Below are 19,578 nucleotides of genomic sequence, written 5' to 3'. Positions count from 1 at the left end.
GCTAGACCTTTTTTATTCAAAATGGCTCGATTCGTCACTAGTTTGTGTGTGAACTAGATCGGACCAAAAAAACCTTTTTGATGGCGAAGCCGAACTGGTAGAACCGGTTGGTCTAGTTTTTGGAACACTCAATTGAAGTGAACTTAATTTATTCAATTATATACATTTTAGGTCTAAAATCAACTTTAAACACCAAAGTGTAGCTAGTAGTCACAGTCAGTTGTACTTATATATTCAAATGTAAATTAAAAAAAAGCATACTCCAGCCAAATGAGCACACTGAATGGAAGTGAAATTTATTAATTTATATATTTTAGGTCTAAGTCTCAAATCAACTTTAAGTGCCAAAGTGTAGCTAGTAGTCACAGTCAACTGTACTTATAAAAATCAAATGTGAATCAGCCAAATGAGCACATTATATACATTTGTTATTCGTTTATTTCACGTGTGAATGCACAATTGTAGGCTGTTGTTTTCTCCATTTGTCTAAAAATACTAAAATACACCATAAACAAGTTAAATAAGCAATGTAGGATCATATCATTCATCTCCTTTTCTATGAGTTCATGTGAGATCTCAACTCTCTATTCCAAAATTTTGTGAGCTCCACAAAAATAAACCATATTGAAAAATGCTTCCCTTTCAACAAAGTTATGACTTGGGTTTCGGAACCCATCAAGGATTCCAAATCCAAGATACTGATCCGGGTTTTGGAACCCCTTTGGGATTCCAAATCCAAGATGATTTCTTGGAAAATAATATGATCCATTTCTTAGTCGAAAATAAATTGATCGATTTCTCAGCCGGCAAGAACGTCGAAGAAGTAAGCAAAACAACAGATTTAGAAACCAAGAAGGATATTCATCGAGAGGTGGAGAGGAAGAGGAGGAAAGAACTTTCAGATCTTTATGCTTCTCTCCGCTCTCATCTTCCCCATCATAAGATCAAGGTGAGTTAATTAATTATTAGTATAGTTCATTTATTTTTCATGTGGATATTATTAATATTGGTTTTGCATTTAACTTAAAGGGAAAGCAAAGTGTATGTGATCATGTACAAGCTGCTACGAGCCACATAATACGGATGGAGAAGAATATCCAAGAGCTCGAAATTCGCAGAAACAAGCTGAAGATTTGGTTGAATAAAAGTTCAGTTGATGTGGATGTAAAAATAGTCTCAGATGGAATAATGGAGATTCTCATATCCAATAGCATCGCTGATAATTTAGGGTTGTCGCGAGTTCTTGCTGAATTACGGAGAAATGAGCTTGATGTGGTTAGCAGTGTTTCGACAAGAACGAAGGACAGGTTTGTCCACAAAATACAGGCTGAGGTAAATTTTTTTTGAGATAAAAATGTATGAGTAGGTTTCATTTATTGATCATTCTTTTGGTAATTGAATTACTAATTAATTATAGATATATGTTGTTGCAGGCTGTAGGTATAGCAAATCTTGGTGCTTTGGAGTTGCAAAACAGATTGAGCAAGGCCATCAAGTGAATATCATTTATTTAATATATCAATATTCTTTCATTTGAGGTAGAGTAGCACATATGGTTTGAAGTGTTTTGGTTGAACTTTTACCTATCAATATTCTGTGTGAGCAACATTATTACTTATTAATTGATGGAAAAACTTTGGTTTCTGCTGATGGTATGAACCCCACTTGGAGTGTCAGAAATGACTAATAATATAGTATCACTTAATCATGAAATTTCTTTTCTTGTTAATCAAATTGATCCAATCCGAATCTTATTCTGTATTTGGGGACTTGAGTACATGGAAAAAAGAAATCCAATTTGAAATATCATGAATACATGCATGAATTCGTCTTTATATTTGTATGATTGTATCTATAACTACTGGTTTTTATACCAACTATATTCAATAATAAGTTTACTTGTTTTCTAATTTTATCTTGAGCTAATATCGACTTTGATCAATTGATACACAATCGAGTACAAGAAGACTATGCAAGTCTCCAATTTACAAGTTCCCCGATACCTAAAAGTTTATGTCTTTAGACTTAATAAACTTTAGTTACATATTTGAAGTAAATTTTGATTTATTTTGAAAATACAGTAAATAATTACACCGTGATATATCACAATTTCTTTAGATACATTAATTTATGCGTCTCACATTTCTTCAAAAATTATATCACTATTAGAACATTTTGGTGTATGCGTAGTTCATCCAATTAGGACACATAAAATTGATCTTAATTAAAACTAATTTATCTCTTGTACAAGGAAATCAACATATATTATTAGAGCATATATATTGTCTCCATCGTCATTACAAGCTTTAAGATATCCTAATATTGAATTAGTGAAGGAGATCATGGAATCCAAACTACTCCCCAAGAGGATAAAATCCCAGGAGATATGATGATGCATTCATATGATATAATATTATATATAAAATTATTAATTTATTTGAGAGCCATGGGAGATTGGGAATTAATGTGATTTTAATCATCATTATTAATTGCCAGCTGCTACCTCACCTCACTTGCTCATACATTACCCTTGTAAAGTTGATCAATTATGGCTTTCCCTAATTTATGTACGTGAGTGTGTTACTCATTTTGCATACAAAAAAAATAATAACAATGGCTTGTTTCATTAAAAAACAAAGTTATCAAATATGATAAGAGTGTATTTATATAATTGCATATGAGCATGTGTATGCTGGCAATTGGCATGAAGGCTAGAGGTGCCTTTTGATTATTTCTAATTTCAAATTTATTTAAGTTATTTTGCTTGAGTTAATTTTTCGATTGAGTTACTATAAGCAACAAAGCAAAATTTTCGACAACATGTGCTTATAAGTAAATGAGAATATAACGTCGAAAGCACATTACTTCTCCAACATTTTCTAATTGCGGATAATCACTATCCTATAAAAGATTGCATCAGATAATCAACATGTGCTTGTATCGGATAATGTTGTCAAAATCTTACAAAAAGATTGAACATACGGCGTGCTCCTTCACAACATTATTTCTCCAACATTTTCTAATTGCGGATAATCACTAGCATAAATGTCTTTTTATAAGTCCTGACAACACGCAAGTTGCACGGACGTGCACGTGTACATATTATAGCTAGAAAGTATTACTAACATATATATTAGGCAGTAAGATATATAGCATAATGTCTCAAACTTTGCTTCCTCCAATAGTCAGCACTCCATTTTATGTACCAATGATGTTTGGTCTGTTTCTTCATAGGGAAGAGCTGTAGGATAAGGTGGCTCAACCAATTGCAGCCTGGACTTGATAAGACACCATTCAGTGTAGAAGAAAAGCAAAGGCTCCTTTTGCTTCACAAAGAAATTGGAAAGGTGGTCTGTCATAGCTAGTTTCTTCCCTAGGAAATTCACACCCTCATCTTCCAGCAATGATCCCCATGTCCCTCTGGATAATGTATCTTGAGGTTTGTCTCAAATCAATGGTTGGTTCACAGTTTTCTGATGTTAGGAACGAGGCCTTCATTCAATGGTTTCTCTTCTGTCTATGGAAAGGGTGAAAATTTTGCTATCTTTGCTAAGTAGCGTCCGTGCAAAGTGCGTGCAAATTAACAATATATATATTGGGTAGTGATCAATAAATAACCGAATCCTAATGCATAACTATATCAGATTATCATGTTGGAGAAAACCTCAATCATATATGATGCGAAAGCATGGGGGATAATAGCAATAATTCAACATTATAGTCAATATTAATTCTTGACTACTCCTCTCTTCAAAAATATTTATGTCCAATGGAATCTTGGATATTAGTATTGATCAGATTGCCATGAATGGAGCTGACCTACCGTATCACCATATTCATTATTCATTCTTGATTTGTAACTTGTAAGCAAGATTGAAGAATTGATTAAAGAAAGGGATATTATATTTAAGATTTATTTTATATAAAATCACGACCTTTAATCGTTTCTTTACTTAATTATTATTTGACCCCACACAGTTTATTACTCCCTCCGTCCCATTAAATATGCAACATTTGTTTTTCGGCACGAGATTTTATGTAGTGTTGTTTTGTGAGTTAATGAAAAGAGAGTAAAGTAAGAGAAAGAAAAAGTAGAGCGAGTATTGTTTCCATTTTTAGAAACGTTTCATTTTTAATGGGACAGACCGAAAAGGAAAACGTTGCATTTCTAATGGGACAAATGGAATATTTTTTAAATGATCGGTAATGATTCCCCTATTTATTTATCTATAAACTCTAAATTTATTGATCGATGACGAAGCGTCTTACAAAACTGAGTTGTACTTTATCCCGTGGGCCCTTTTACCACGCGTTTAGGACATGTTCCGTCCCTCTAGAGGTGACCCACCCCACGTTGCTGATCCCTTATCCTCTCTTCGAGGATCGCATCACATATCGATTGGTTCCGCACCCACGCGACGGACCAAAACCACGGCGCCGTTATTAGATGCCCTAACTGCCTTCTTGGTTGTAAAGACTATTCTACCCCTACTGGAAATTATCCTCTCTTAGGAAAAACATAAACCCCGCCAAAATGGGCCAGAAATAGATCTGATTTTCAAAGCGAGCGAACGAAAACAGTGGAAATTGAGAAAATCTGAAAATTAAAGCAGAGTAACTGGAAGATTTGTTTCTAGGAATTATGGAGGGATACAGTGATTCTGCAATCGTGGCAGCGTTCCTTCCCTGCTTGCGGCGCATAAGGTGATTTCTCTCTCCTTTTCTCTCCGGATTGTTGAATCGGTACATGTGATTGTTGCTGTTAACGAGTTTGATTTATGCTGATTAGACGGAAGGATAATTTGGATTGAATTGTACTTTTAATTTTCATACTGTTTTGGTGTCTAATTCAATTGAATCAGTGTAAATTCTGCTGATGTATTTTGAATTTTAGCTATGTGCTATTGTTTTAGAATATTATTGCTCGATTTGTTATGATTTCTGTTTGATCATCTGAACTGATTGTTTCTCTTTGTGTGAATATACGTGATTCAATCAAAAACTGCACAAGGTGGAAAGGTCTACTCTATTAAAATGCACAAATCACTACTCTATCAACGTTAACATCTTCAATTCTGCAGCGTTTGCAGTGCTCGACATACTGAGGGTTCTCGAGAGGCATCAGGATGAAGTTATGGAGTCGAGGATCGATGTTAATGATGAGAAGGTGATGACATTCACAGCGACATTGAGGCTTGGAAGTGATGAACACAGCTCCATTGATATGCTAAGGCAAGACATACTAACTTCACTTGATTTATTATACTGAATTATTGAACATAAATTGATTTTGAAAATTTGGTTGCTAACTGATACTATGTGGTAGGCTATTAGGCTTCTTAATTGGGATTGAGTTCGTAAGTAAATTATATAAGTAGATATGACTGGATTGGTCTATTGTTATAGTCTTTGATTAGTTAATTGTGATTCAGTATGACTGGATTGGTCTATTGTTATAGACCTTAATTTTAGCTTGTGTTTGCAGAGCTCTCATTTTGCGAAGGCAGATGGTTTTATTCATTAAATTTATTTGATAACATTGATATGAAGCTCACTCCATGTGCTTGTTAGAGAAGGTGTTACTACTTCTTCTGCTTATGCTCCATACAAATTTTCCTCAGTTCCTCTGCTGCTTCATTCGTCACACGTTCATCTTCGTTTTTCATTTTCTCACTCAGTTCTGCAGCCTTCTCCCTCATTTCTTGGCCCGTTTCCTCAACAATCACCTTCTTGATTGCGTTGGCAAACTCTTGGCTACTGAAATTTCCACTTCCATCCCTTACCACCTCCACAGCCACACCAGCCTCCACCATTAACCTGGCATTCAGTGGCTGGTCGAGCTTGAAAGGCATGCTTATGACCGGCACACCAAAATGAATGCTCTCGAGTGTTGAGTTCCAACCACAATGACTAACAAAAGCACCAGTGCTAGGATGTGCTAGAATGCCATCCTGTGGTGCCCATCCTTGAACAATCAGGCCTCTCTCTCCCACTCGTTCGAGAAATCCCTTTGGCAGCATCTCATCTAGAGAAATTCTCTCCCCTTGAGGGAACCTCACAACCCATATGAAGTTCACCTTGGAAATCTCCAGCCCCTTAGCTACCTCTTGCATCTGATCCTTGGACAAGTAGTTCTCACTCCCACAAGAGATGAAAACAGTCGAGAACCGGCTTTTGCTGCTCAGCCATTGCAGGATCCCTGAATCATCATCCTCACCCGTTGCTCGTACAATAAGTGGACCAACAGAGACGATTTTTTTCTGCAGCAAGCCAGATAAGTAGTCAATGTACTTCCCTTCGAAACTCCTGCTTGTCTTTACCAAGATAATGTCTTGAGATAGCTTGAAATGGCCATATCTAGAATGTTGACCATCTTCCTTAATGACCTTTGACATGACTGCATTGGCAGGGGGCTTTTCTTCATAGTCTTGAAGATACAATGCATCATAAGGGAAAGGTGAGTCCGTTATTTCCGCGAGGTGGTAGTAAAATGAATGCACTGCAGCTGCTCCAGGTGCAAAATGAACGGCAGGAATGCCTAGAGACAAGGAGGCGGTGGCTGCCCATGTCTGAAACCTGTCGTATATCACCATATCAGGTTTTAAGGAGGAAAGTATGGTAGAGAAATTGGATTTTGACTGGCTAAAGGCCTCAAAGAGTTTGGGAATGAGATTTGGTGGTATGTTTTTCGTGGTGTGGTACTCTGGTGGAAGCTCGGGTGATGATGGCAGATGAAGCTCGACTAGATGGATCGTGGCGCCATCTGAGCTCCTTGCAAGATCTCCTCTGACTGGCTCGAGACTGACAGGTGTTGAACAAAAGTATATTTTGAAGTTTCTCTTAGAGAGATTCTTGGCTAGTTGAAGAAAAGGGGATACATGTCCATGTCCCAACCATGGAAACAATAGAATGCTCAACATACTTTGATTTCCCTCCATTGATGAAACCCCGTTTTTCGCCATCTCTCTGTCCCGATTTTCTGCAAAAAACAATAGGGAACCATCACGATACATAACAATTATGGTCGTAACACAAACTACTTAATTCTCTTTTTGCTCAAACATGAAATATTACCTCAACTTAATTCTAAATCCTGCAATTTGTAAAGGCGCATTTATAATTTTTCTACATAGATATACAAGTATATAGTGTGCATGTATGCAGTTATACTATATATATTACCGAGAGCGCGCTGAGAAAAGAGGGAAGGAGAGGAGGAGTCGGGATGCAGAGCGTAGGTGGCCATAGCAGAGAACGATGACTGAGACGGCGGTGGAACGGCGGAGGGAAGCAGAAAGAGAAGGAGAGAAAACGAGGGGTGAATGTTTTGTGCATTTACTTTTACTTATTACTCTATATTTATAGAGTCTACTCACTTTCAAAGTCAGAAGGCAGTTAGTTCATTAGGCTTAAATCATATCCCAAAATTAAGCAATGAACATCAGCACCTTTAATGAGGTGATTGTCAACTACTTCAAAGTCAAAGGTATCATATATCTTCATATATACTGAGGACTACAAAAGAATCTATCTCCAAAAATAAAATAAAAGAAATCGATACTTACAAGTTACATGTTACAATGATAAGAAGAAAATTTTAAGTGCTTTTCATAAAATCTCTAATTTAATTCTCTAACACTCGTATGCATGTTGGGGTGTGTTATATTGCTAACTATTTAAATTGCTAACTGTGGTAATTCATCAATATAGTGTATTAAAAATGTCAACACGGTGACATCGAAATGTCAACATATAATATCAGCACATTATATTGAAGTTCAACAAAATTATATATTGACATTTTAATGTCATCGTGTTGATATTTTTAATACACTGCATTGATGAGTTACCAAGTTAGCAACTTAAAAAAGTTAATAATTGATCACACTCCTATGTTTAATCTTAATTTGAATCTTTCTTTTCATTCTAATTCAAATATTAATTCAAATACTTAAATATATACTCCCCCGTCCCGCTTAAGAGGACACGTTTTCCTTTTTAGTTTGTCCCAACTAAGATGACACATTTCCTATTTTGGAAACTTTCTCTCTCCAATTAATACACCCAACAACTTTTCTCACTCATATTAAAATATTCCTCTTTCTTTCTCTCTCTATTTTAATATTTACACCCAATTTTTCCTTCTCCAATTAACCACTTTAATCAATAATTCCAAAAATCTCGTGTCGGCTAAGGAATGTGTCATCTTAGCCGGGACGGATGGAGTAATTATTTCTAGTCAACTTATATATATTTATGTTAATTATTTACCTGGTATTGAATTAATTACCAAAAAAATCTTGAATTACAAATTCAAGCTAAGTGAGATGAGAGAGAAAGCGAAGGGTGAATGTGTTTTTGCATTTATTTTTAGTTATGTAGTGCATACTCTCTCTTTCAACGTCAGATGTCAAAGGTACTTCATAAGCTTACATCATATCCTAAAATTAAGAAAAAAACATCGACATCTACCTAGTATTAATGAATGGAAATTCATTAGGTTCTACTGCTACATATCTACAAAAGAATCAATCTCAAAAATAAATTGAAATAAATCGACACATACAATGTTAAAAATCTAACTCTAACTACTCATATATGTTTATTCTTAGAGTATTAATCAATTTGAATCTTTCTTTTCTTTCTAATTTAAACACTTTAAATTCTTTATTATTTCTAGTCGAATTATATTTATCCGTGTTAATTGTCACCTAGTATTGAATTAATGACTAAAAGTAAACTCTTTGTTAGTATTCACAAAATTACCATTCATAAAGATTAGGATTAGTATTTTAATGCATTCCCTCCCTCTCATAGTAGATGTTACACTTTCCCTTTTAATCTGTACACAAAAAATGTCATATTTCTTCTTTTTGAAAAAGTTCACTCTCACATCAATTATAAAATTATATTTTCTCTCACCACTTAGGGCTCGTTTGAATTGGCTGATAGAGACCTTTAAATGCTTTAAATGATAATATCTAGTGTTTGAATTACTTGTTAACTATTTTGTTTGGCCGGCTTAAATAGCAAAGGCCCGTTGAATTTGGGCTAAAAGGGGTTGTTTTACTATCGTCCGAAATTCAGTGATAACAATCTTGGTAACTTTATTTCAGGTCTTAAATTGTCTACGATTACTAATATAACTTCAGATTATGGAAATATAGATAAAGTCAGAGGATTGTAATTACTATCCTAAAATCCCGTGCCATCTTCAAAGTGTGACATCTACTATGGGACGGAGAGAGTAGTAATTACTAATCTTGCTCAGTAAATTCTACATAGTTTACATTATCAATTATACTTATCCTATACCACATTTTCATGATCAAATATCTAAATAAATTCATTAGCCAAAATAAGTTATTCAACAATCTTTATCTATAAATGTCAATAAAATCACATTATATGCATTCCAAATAATCAAATGAGTTCATAGCATTAAACCCCTACGCATGCTGATACGAGGGGACTCGTATCGAGGGATAACTGCGAGAGATCGCAGAGAAGATATTGGTTCGTTCGCGGGAAGATTCCCGTCGAGCAGCCAACTATCGTTCAACTAAGGATTTTGATAATGTAAATTGCAGAGAAAAGTAAAAGACGATAAAAGATAAATTATATTTCTTCAATGAATAATTCAAAAGATAACAGAGCTCCTATTTATACTAGGAATAACATAAACTTAATGATCAAGAAATAGATATTCTAATTATATAAGAAAGATATGGAAAATCACTATACTAATTAATAAAGATATGGGGATATTATGAATATGCTCGTATCACATGCATGCAGATTTTAATTTTGAGGGAGCTACTTGGAGTATTAGCTATGCAATTTATTTAATTGCATCCCGTTTTAGAATATTATTGCTCGATTTTGTTACGATTTCTATTGTTCATCAGTATACATGAATCAAGCATTTCATGTCGACATAAATTGATTGAGTTCATAAGTATATTAGTATATGAGAAGATATGACTGGATTGGTCTATTGTTATAGACCTTCATTTTAGCTTGTGTTTGCGAGCTCTCATTTTGCTAAAGCAGATGGTTTTATTCATTAAATTTATTTGAAAACATTGATATGAAGCTCATTCCATCTCCATGTTCTTGTTTGAGAAGGTGTTACTACTTCTTCTTCTTCTTCTGCTTATGCTCCAAACAAATCTTCCTCAGTTGCTCTGCTGCTTCATTCATCACACCTTCGTCTTCATTTTTCATTTTCTCACTCAGTTCTGCAGCCTTCTCCCTCATTTCTTGGCCCGTTTCTTCAACAATCACCTTCTTGATTGCATTGGCAAACTCTTGGCTACTGAAATTTCCACTTCCATCCCTTACCACCTCCACAGCTAAACCAGCCTCCACCATTAACCTGCCATTCAGTGGCTGGTCGAGCTTGAAAGGCATGCTTATGACCGGCACACCAAAATGTATGCTCTCGAGTGTTGAGTTCCAACCACAATGACTAACAAAAGCACCAGTGCTAGGATGTGCTAGAATGCCATCCTGTGGTGCCCATCCTTGAACAATCAGGCCCTTCTCTCCCACTCTGTCGAGAAATCCCTTAGGCAGCATCTCGTCTAGAGAAACTCTCTCCCCTTGAGGAAACCTCACAACCCATATGAAGTTCACCTTGGAAATCTCCAGCCCCTTAGCCACCTCTTGCATCACTCTCACCCTAAAAACCCTTATATTCTTCCGCTTCATGGAGATCGTTTCTGCACTATTTTTTTACCTTTTTTCCAACAAGTCCAAATCTTTCCTTTTGTTCACATTGATAGAGAAATTAATTATCAATTTCCATGAAATTGGCATCCCTAGCTAATCAGATAATCCAGGCCGATTTGGAATCTTCCTTGAGGATTAGTTGAGGTACTACTCATGCTGACTAGGTTGTAAAGACAAAATCTCTTTAATAATGTGACCAGGATCTTCCATATCTTATTACATGAAGCTTCAAATCAAGAAGATGATACGGTTGGTACAGTGCACATTAATTCCATGGAAACTTATTAGAAAAAGAGTTGTAAGATGATACTATGATTTTTTTAATTTATTTTGATGTGTGTGGTGACTCACTTTATAGACGGAACTCTTAATTACTAGCATCTTTATTTTTCGTGATCAATAAGATATGTAGATGATTGACTAATTCTATGTCCATTACTATGGTTCTTCCAATTCCACCATAGTGGTGGGGTTACTATCGTTGTAAGAATATATAATTAAACACAAATTATTAACTAGCATTAGTATATAAGATTTATTTAAAAAATTCAAAATTTCACAAAAGTGATTGTGGGGTGTTTCATACAGTTACAACACCTGTTCAATTGGCCGGTGGTTCTTGGTCGAATCGCTAGACCTTTTTTATTCAAAATGGCTCGATTCGTCACTAGTTTGTGTGTGAACTAGATTGGACCAACAACACCTTTTTGATGCCGAACTGGTTGAACCGGTTGGTCTAGTTTTTGGAACACTCAATTGAAGTGAACTTAATTTATTCAATTATATACATTTTAGGTCTAAAATCAACTTTAAACACCAAAGTGAAGCTAGTAGTCACCGTCAGTTGTACATATAAAAATCAAATGTAAATTTATTTAATTTATATATTTTAGGTCTAAGTCTAAAGTCAAATTTAAATGCCAAAGTGTACCTAGCAGTCACAGTCAGCTGTACTTATAAAAATCAAATGTGAATCAGCCAAATGAGCACATTATATACATATATTATTCGTTTATTTCACGTGTGAATACACTATTGTAGGCTGTTGTTTTCTCTATTTGTATAAAAATAGTCACCGTAAACATAAAACAAGTTAAATAAGCAATGTAGGGTCATATCATTCATCTCCTTTTCTATGAGTTCATTGAGATCTCAACTCTCAACGCTCTAAACCAACCTAATTAATTTTGTGAGCTCCACAAAAATAAACCCTACTGCAAAATGCTTCCCTTTCAACAAAGTTATGACTTGGGTTTTGGAACCCCTCAAGGATTCCAAATCCCAGATGATTTGGGTTTTGAAACCCCTTGCGGATTCCCAATCCAGGATGATCCAGGTTTTGGAACCCCGTGTGGATTCCAAATCCAGAATGATCTGATTGGGGATTATGATTTCTTGGAAAATAATATGATCGATTTCTCAGTGGAAAATAATAGTATGGTCGATTTCTCAGCCGGCAAGAACGTCAAAGAAGTAAGCAAAACAACAGATTTAACAAGCAAGAAGGATGTGCATCGCGAGGTCGAGAGGAAGAGGAGGAAAGAACTCTCAGATCTTTATGCTTCTCTCCGCTCTCATCTTCCCCATCATAAGATCAAGGTGAGTTAATTAATAGTAGTATAGTTCATTTATTTTTCATGTGGATATTGTTAATATTGGAACTTTACTAAGTTGGTTTTGCACTTAATTTAAAGGGAAAGCAAAGTGTATGTGATCATGTACAAGCTGCTACGAGCCACATAATTCGGATGGAGAAGAAGATCCAAGAGCTCGAAATTCGCAGAAACAAGCTGAAGAGTTGGTTCAATAAAAGTTCAGTTGAGGTGGATGTAAAAATAGTCTCGAAAGGAATCATGGAGATTCTCGTATCCAATAGCATCGATGATAATTTAGGGTTGTCGCGAGTTCTTGCTGAATTACGGAGAAATGAGCTTGATGTGGTTAGCAGTGTTTCGACAAGAACGAAGGACAGGTTTGTCCACAAAATACAGGCTGAGGTAAAATTTTTGAATGTATATCATGATGTAGTGAAGATCAATATAAGTAGGTTTCATTTTATTGATCATTCTTTTGGTAATTGAATTACTAATTAATTATACATATGTTGTTGCAGGCTGTAGGTATAGCAAATCTTGGTGCTTCGGAGCTGCAAAATAGATTGAGCAAGGCCATCAAGTGATTCTCATTTATTTAATATATATCAATATTCTTTCATTTGAGGTAGAGTAGCACATATGGTTTGAAGTGTTTTGGTTGAACTTTTACCTATCAATATTCTGTGTGAGCAACATTATTACTTATTAATTGATGGAAAAACTTTGGTTTCTGATGATGGTATATGAACTATGAACCCCACTTGGAGTGTCAGAAATGACTAATAATATATCACTTAATCATGAAATATCTTTTCTTGTTAACAAAAATAATCCAATCCGAATCTTATTCTGTATTTGGGGACTTGAGTACATGGAAAAAAGAAATCCAATTTGAAATATGAGTAGTCATCATTCTATGATTTCCAGACATATAAAAAAGAGATACTACTATTATATATGCTTAATTTAGTCCTCAACTAATACGAGTATAATGTAGGGTGAAGTGAAATAATTCCATTCAATCATATTCTATAGTTTCCAAACATATTTTGGAAATAATTCCATTCAATCAATCATCATTTATAATTCCATTTGATAATGCATGCAGGAATTCGTCTATTTGTGTCACTATTAGTATTAGAACATTTTGGTGTATACGTAGTTCATACAATTAGGACACATATATTCTTAATTAAAATTAATCTATCTATTGTACAAGGAAATCACCATATATCATATATTAGAGCATATTATCTCCATCTTCATTACAAGCTTTAATATGTATAATATTGACTTAGTTAAGGAGATCATGGAATCCAAACTACTCCCCAAGAGGATAAAATCCCAGGAGATATGATGCATTCATATGATATAATATTATAAAATTATTAATTTATTTGAGAGCCATGGGAGATTGGGAATTAATGTGATTTTAATCATCATTATTAATTGCCAGCTGCTACCTCACCTCACTTGCTCATACATTACCCTTGTAAAGTTGAGCAATTATGGCTTTCACTAATTTATGTACGTGAGTGTGTTACTCATTTTGCATACAAAAAAAAATAGCAATGGCTCGTTTCATTAAAAAACCAAAGTTATACAAATATGATAAGAGTGTATTTACTATTTATATAATTGCATATCAGCATGTGTATGCTGCAATTGGCACGAAGGCTAGAGGTGCCTTTTGATTATTTCTAATTTCAAATTTATTTCAGTTATTTTGCTTGAGTTAATTTTCCGATTGAGTTACTATAAGCAACAAATCAAAATATTCGACAATATATGTTTATTAGTAAATGAGAATATGACGTCGAAAGCACATTCCAACAAGTGCTTGTATCGGATAATGTTATCAAAATCTTACAAAAAGATTGAACATACGGCGCACCTTCACAACATTATTTCTCCAACATTTTCTAATTTCGGATTATTTCTGGTTATATATTAGAATTCACTTATTTTCTAATCACTATACTATAAATGTCCTTTTATAAGTCCTAACAACACGCAAGTTGCACGGACGCGCACATGTACATATTACAGAAAGTATTTCTAGCATATATAGTTAGTTAAGATAGCATAATATCTCAAACTTTGCTTCCTCCAATAGTCAGCACTCCATTTTATATACCAATGATGTTTGGTCTGCTTCTTCATAGGGAAGAGCTGTAGGATAAGGTGGCTCAACCAATTTCAGTGTAGAAGAAAAGCAAAGGCTCCTTCTGCTTCACAAATTAAGAATTTGGAAAGGTGGTCTGTCATAGCCAGTTTCTTCCCTAGGAAATGCACACCCTCATCTTCCAGCAATGATCCCCATGTCCCACTGGATAATGTATCTAGAGGTTTGTCTCAAAATCAGACCATATCAATGGTTGGTTCACTTTTTTCTGATGTTACCAGTGGAGGAACGAGGCCTTCATTCAATGGTTTCTCTTCTGTCTATGGAAAGGCTGTAAATTTGGCAGACATACATAACTCTCCCATCAGACCTTCTCATATCCTAAAAGTAATGCAACCTTTGCTGTGTAGTGTCCGTGCAAAGTGCGTGCCCATACCAATAAATTACCATTATATATATAGGATAGTGATCAATAAATAACTAAATCCTAATGCATCACCAGATCAGATTATCATGTTAGGAGAAAACCTCAGTCATAAATTGTTGAAAAAACCTCAAATCATATACTCCCTCCGTTCCATAGTAGTGGAGACATTTTCTTTCGGCATGGAGATTAAGAAAAAGTTGTGTTAGATAAGTTAAGTAAATGAAGAATAAAGTAGGAAATGGAAAAGGTACAGAGATGTAGAGAGAATTAAGTAAAAGAGAGTAAAGTAGTCGTGGAAAAATGTGTTGACTTTTACCAAAAAATGAAATGACTCTACTACTATGGAATGCAGCAAAATGGCAAAATGACTCTACTACTATAGAACGGAGGGAGTATGAAACAGGCATGCACATGAAGGCTAGTTAAGATAAAGTGTGAAGGATAATAGCAATAATTCAACAATCAATAGTCAATAATAACTTATTGACTAAAATAAATCCTAATTATACTATATTAAGCAAAAACACGATAAAAGCCCGTTAAAATTATTTAAAAAATCCAAATCTATACTTAGACATAAAATTTAGAAATCACGGCTCCTATTGATATTTTTTTTCCTGCATCCACCTAACCACGCGTTTCCCGTGACTTCTAGAGGCGACCCACCCCTCTTTGAGGATCGCAACACATATCGAATTGGCTCCGCACCCACGCGACGGACCAAAGCGTCACCGTTGTTAGATGCCCTAACTGCCTTCTTGGGTGAAAAGACTACTCTACCCCTATGGGAAAATCCACTATCATGAAAAACATAAACCCCGCCAAAATGGAACAAAAATAGATCTGAATCTGATTATCAAAGTGAGCGAACGAAAACAGGGGAAATCGAGGAATCGGAAAAATTGAAGCAGAATTATGGAGGGATACAGACATACAGTGATTCTGCGATCCCACCATTGTCATATTAGAGTTTTTCTCTGCTTCAAGCGATCGTGGTGTCGTGCCTTGCCTTCTTACGGCGCATAAGGTCATCTCTCTCTCTCTCTGGAATTTGTTGAATCGGTACATGTGATTGTTGATGTTAGCTAGTTGATTTATGCTGATTAGACGGAAGGTTAATTTGGATTGAATTGTACTTTAAATTTCGATACTGTTTTGGCGTCCAAATCAACTGAATCGGTGTAAATTCTGCTGAGCTATTTTGAATATTATTGCTCGATTTGTTGCGATTTCTGTTTGATCATCTGAATTGATTGTTTCTCTTTGTGCGAATATACATGATCCAATCAAAAATTGAGTGAGTTTCACGCAAATTTTGGGGCTGGATTGCGATGAAAGAAATCTGATCATTTAGTCCGTTTAAATCACATTGGAATTTGGTCTATAGAAACAGATTTCTCAATCTAGATTTTGACATTGAATTGTTGCAGCCAATGATATTAAACAATACAGAAAAATACATCAAATACCTTCAAGTAGAGGCAGAGAATTTGGAAGGCCAGCAGCAATTTCAGAAAAAAACTGCATAAGGTGGAAAGGTCTACTCTCTCAAAATGCAAAAATCACTACTCTATAGTTAACATCTTCAATTTTGCGGCGTTCACAGTGCTCGACATACTGAGGGTCCTCGAGAGGCCTCGGGATGAAGTTATGGAGTCAAGGATCGATGTTAATGATGAGAAGGTGATGCCATTCACAGCCACTTGAGGCTTGGAGGTGATGGACACAACTCCATTGATATGCTAAGGCAAGATCTACTAACTTCACTAGATTTATCATATTGAATTATTGAGCATAAATTGATTTTGTAAATTTGGTTGCTAACTGATATGTGGTAGGCTATTAGACTTCTTAATTGAGATTGAGTTTGTGACTTGTGAGTAAATCATATAAGTAGATATGACTGAATTGGTCTATTGTTATAGACTTTGATTTATTAATTGTGACTGAGTTCATAGTATATTACTTAGTACTATATAAGAAGATATGACAGGATTGGTCTATTGTTATAGACCTTGATTTTAGCTTGTGTTTGCAGAGCTCGCATTTTGCTAAAGCAGATCGTTTTATTCATTTATAATTAAAATTTATTTGATAACATGATATGAAGCTCACTCCATATGCTTGTTTGAGAAGTTGTTACTACTTCTTCTGCTTATGCTCCAAACAAATTTTCCTCAGTTGCTCTGCTGCTTCATTCGTCACACGTTCATCTTCATTTTTCATTTTCTCACTCAGTTCTGCAGCCTTCTCCCTCATTTCTTGGCCCGTTTCCTCAACAATCACCTTCTTGATTGCATTGGCAAACTCTTGGCTACTGAAATTTCCACTTCCATCCCTTACCACCTCCACAGCCACACCAGCCTCCACCATTAACCTGGCATTCAATGGCTGGTCGAGCTTGAAAGGCATGCTTATGACCGGCACACCAAAATGAATGCTCTCGAGTGTTGAGTTCCAACCACAATGACTCACAAAAGCACCAGTGCTAGGATGTGCTAGAATGCCATCCTGTGGTGCCCATCCTTGAACAATCAGGCCCCTCTCTCCCACTCTGTCGAGAAATCCCTTAGGCAGCATCTCATCTAGAGAAACCCTCTCCCCTTGAGGAAACCTCACAACCCATATGAAGTTCACTTTGGAAACCTCTAGCCCCTTAGCTACCTCTTGCATCTGATCCTTGGACAAGTAGTTCTCACTCCCACAAGATATAAAAACAGTCGAGAACCGGCTTTTGCTGCTCAGCCATTGCAGGATCCCTGAATCATCATCCTCACCTGTTGCTCGTACAATTAGTGGACCAACAGAGACGATTTTTTTCTGCAGCAAGCCAGATAAGTAGTCAATGTACTTGCCTTCGAAACTCCTGCTTGTCTTTACCAAGATAATGTCTTGAGATAGCTTGAAATGGCCATATCCAGAATGTTGATCATCTTCCTTAACGACCTTTGACACGACTGCATTGGCAGAGGGCTTTTCTTCATAGTCTTGAAGATACAACGCATCATAAGGGAAAGGTGAGTCCGTCATTCCCGCGAGGTGGTAGTAAAATGAATGCACTGCAGCTGCTCCAGGTGCAAAATGAACGGCAGGAATGCCTAGAGACAAGGAGGCGGTGGCTGCCCATGTCTGAAACCTGTCGTATATCACCATATCAGGTTTTAGGGAGGAAAGTATGGTAGAGAAGCTGGATTTTGACTGGCTAAAGGCCTCAAAGAGTTTGGGAATGAGATTTGGTGGTATGTTTTTCGTGGTGTGGTACTCTGGTGGAAGCTCGGGTGATGATGGCAGATGAAGCTCGACTAGATGGATCGTGGCGCCATCTGAGCTCCTTGCAAGATCTCCTCTGACTGGCTCGAGACTGACAGGTGTTGAACAAAAGTATATTTTGAAGTTTCTCTTAGAGAGATTCTTGGCTAGTTGAAGAAAAGGGGATACATGTCCATGTCCCAACCATGGAAACAATAGAATGCTCAACATACTTTGATTTCCCTCCATTGATGAAACTCCGTTTTTAGCCATCTCTCTGTCCTGATTTTCTGCAAAAAACAATAGGGAACCGTCACGTTAAGGACGGGCGCAGAAAATTAATTTTAATTTTGAGGGAGCTATCTAAAGTAATAGTGCTATAAATACAAGTATTTAGTGAACATGCATGCAGTTATACTATATATTACCGAGAGCGTGCTGCGAAAAGAGGGAAGGAGAGGAGGAGTCGAGATGCAGAGCGTAGGCGGCCATAGCAGAGGACGACGACTGAGACGGCGGTGAAACGGAGGGGGAAGGAGAAGGAGAAGGAGAAGGAGAGAAAACGAGGGGTGAATGTGTTGTGCATTTTCTTTTACTTATTACTCCATATTTATAGTTATGTGATTCTCATTTATTCCAAAAAAAGCTAAGTGGATGAGAGAGAAATGGAAGGGTGAATGTGTTTTGCATTTATTTTTAGTTATGTATTTATTGAGTGCATACTCACTTTCAACATCAGATGTCCATGTAAGGACGCTTTTTCATTCCATTAAGGACATTAATTTTTGTTGCTAAATATGTCACCTACTAACCTACGCTTTAAAAAGCGTCTTTATTTGTGGCGTACCAAATTAAAATAAGGACGCAAAGAGGAAGTGTCGGTGAATTAATCATCCCTTTAACTTTTTCTTTTTCTTATTATTAACTTTTTAATTATCATTTTTAAAATTTTAGTCTAAAAAAAAGCATCACTCAACTTAGACAGAGAGAATATCAAAATAAACTCTTGATTTAACCATCTTTTTATAAGCTCACTGGTCCCAATCACCTTTTGTTTTATACTCATTTCATCCACAAAATAATACTCCCTCCGATCCTACTAGAAATGAAACATTTTTCTTTTTGGGTTGTCCCTATAAAAATGAAACGTTTCTTAAAATAGAAATAACTTTAACTCTACTTTTCCCTCTCTCTTACTTTACTCTCTCTTCTTTAACTCGCAAAACAACACTACATAAAATCCTATTGAAAAGCAAACGTTTCATATTTATTGGGACGGAGGGAGTACTATCCGAATTTTACTGTTTTGGGATGATTATAATTTAAAGTTCTATACTTATTTTTTCTATTTTGGATAGTAGACCGCACGCTATATTAAATCATTACATTTTATAAGAAAAGTTGTACAATAAAATTTATATGTAAGAATTATATTTTCTTTCCATCTA

At 35.7% G+C, this 19,578-nt stretch overlaps 5 protein-coding genes across 6 annotated transcripts; 2 read left to right on the top strand and 3 right to left on the bottom strand.

Moving 5' to 3' along the window:
* The first annotated feature begins 568 nt into the window (after window positions 1–568).
* LOC125185599 (transcription factor bHLH36-like) lies at window positions 569–3,396 on the top strand. Of its 2 annotated transcripts, XM_048082161.1 has the most exons (4): window positions 569–949; window positions 1,030–1,332; window positions 1,434–1,440; window positions 3,235–3,396. In XM_048082161.1, the coding sequence occupies exons 1-4, from the start codon at window positions 632–634 to the stop codon at window positions 3,363–3,365; spliced, it is 759 nt and encodes a 252-aa protein (XP_047938118.1). In that variant the 5' UTR covers window positions 569–631; the 3' UTR covers window positions 3,366–3,396. The 2 variants fall into 2 exon arrangements, with proteins under 2 accessions (XP_047938118.1, XP_047938119.1); XM_048082162.1 differs by lacking the exon at window positions 3,235–3,396 and having other exon boundaries at window positions 1,434–1,659.
* A 1,891-nt stretch (window positions 3,397–5,287) lies between these two features.
* LOC125224121 (beta-D-glucosyl crocetin beta-1,6-glucosyltransferase-like) lies at window positions 5,288–6,938 on the bottom strand. The gene has a single exon (XM_048127476.1). It carries the CDS (start codon window positions 6,936–6,938, stop codon window positions 5,583–5,585), a length of 1,356 nt encoding a protein of 451 aa, XP_047983433.1. The 3' UTR covers window positions 5,288–5,582.
* Window positions 6,939–10,134: 3,196 nt separating this feature from the next.
* Window positions 10,135–10,713, bottom strand: LOC125221423 (beta-D-glucosyl crocetin beta-1,6-glucosyltransferase-like). Its single transcript, XM_048123542.1, has one exon. It carries the CDS (start codon window positions 10,711–10,713, stop codon window positions 10,135–10,137), a length of 579 nt encoding a protein of 192 aa, XP_047979499.1.
* A 1,227-nt stretch (window positions 10,714–11,940) lies between these two features.
* On the top strand, window positions 11,941–13,066 carry LOC125218170 (transcription factor bHLH36-like). Its single transcript, XM_048119794.1, has 3 exons — window positions 11,941–12,333; window positions 12,429–12,731; window positions 12,848–13,066. Exons 1-3 carry the CDS (start codon window positions 11,956–11,958, stop codon window positions 12,911–12,913), a joined length of 747 nt encoding a protein of 248 aa, XP_047975751.1. The 5' UTR covers window positions 11,941–11,955; the 3' UTR covers window positions 12,914–13,066.
* Window positions 13,067–16,721: 3,655 nt separating this feature from the next.
* Window positions 16,722–18,622, bottom strand: LOC125221422 (beta-D-glucosyl crocetin beta-1,6-glucosyltransferase-like). The gene is made up of 2 exons (XM_048123541.1): window positions 18,559–18,622; window positions 16,722–18,420 (listed from the first exon to the last, which is right to left on the bottom strand). The coding sequence occupies exons 1-2, from the start codon at window positions 18,620–18,622 to the stop codon at window positions 17,024–17,026; spliced, it is 1,461 nt and encodes a 486-aa protein (XP_047979498.1). The 3' UTR covers window positions 16,722–17,023.
* Between the last annotated feature and the right edge of the window lie 956 nt (window positions 18,623–19,578).

Source organism: Salvia hispanica, chromosome 4, assembly GCF_023119035.1.
Source record: "Salvia hispanica cultivar TCC Black 2014 chromosome 4, UniMelb_Shisp_WGS_1.0, whole genome shotgun sequence".
Lineage (NCBI taxonomy): Eukaryota > Viridiplantae > Streptophyta > Magnoliopsida > Lamiales > Lamiaceae > Salvia > Salvia hispanica.
This window is presented reverse-complemented; position numbering and strand designations above follow the sequence as displayed.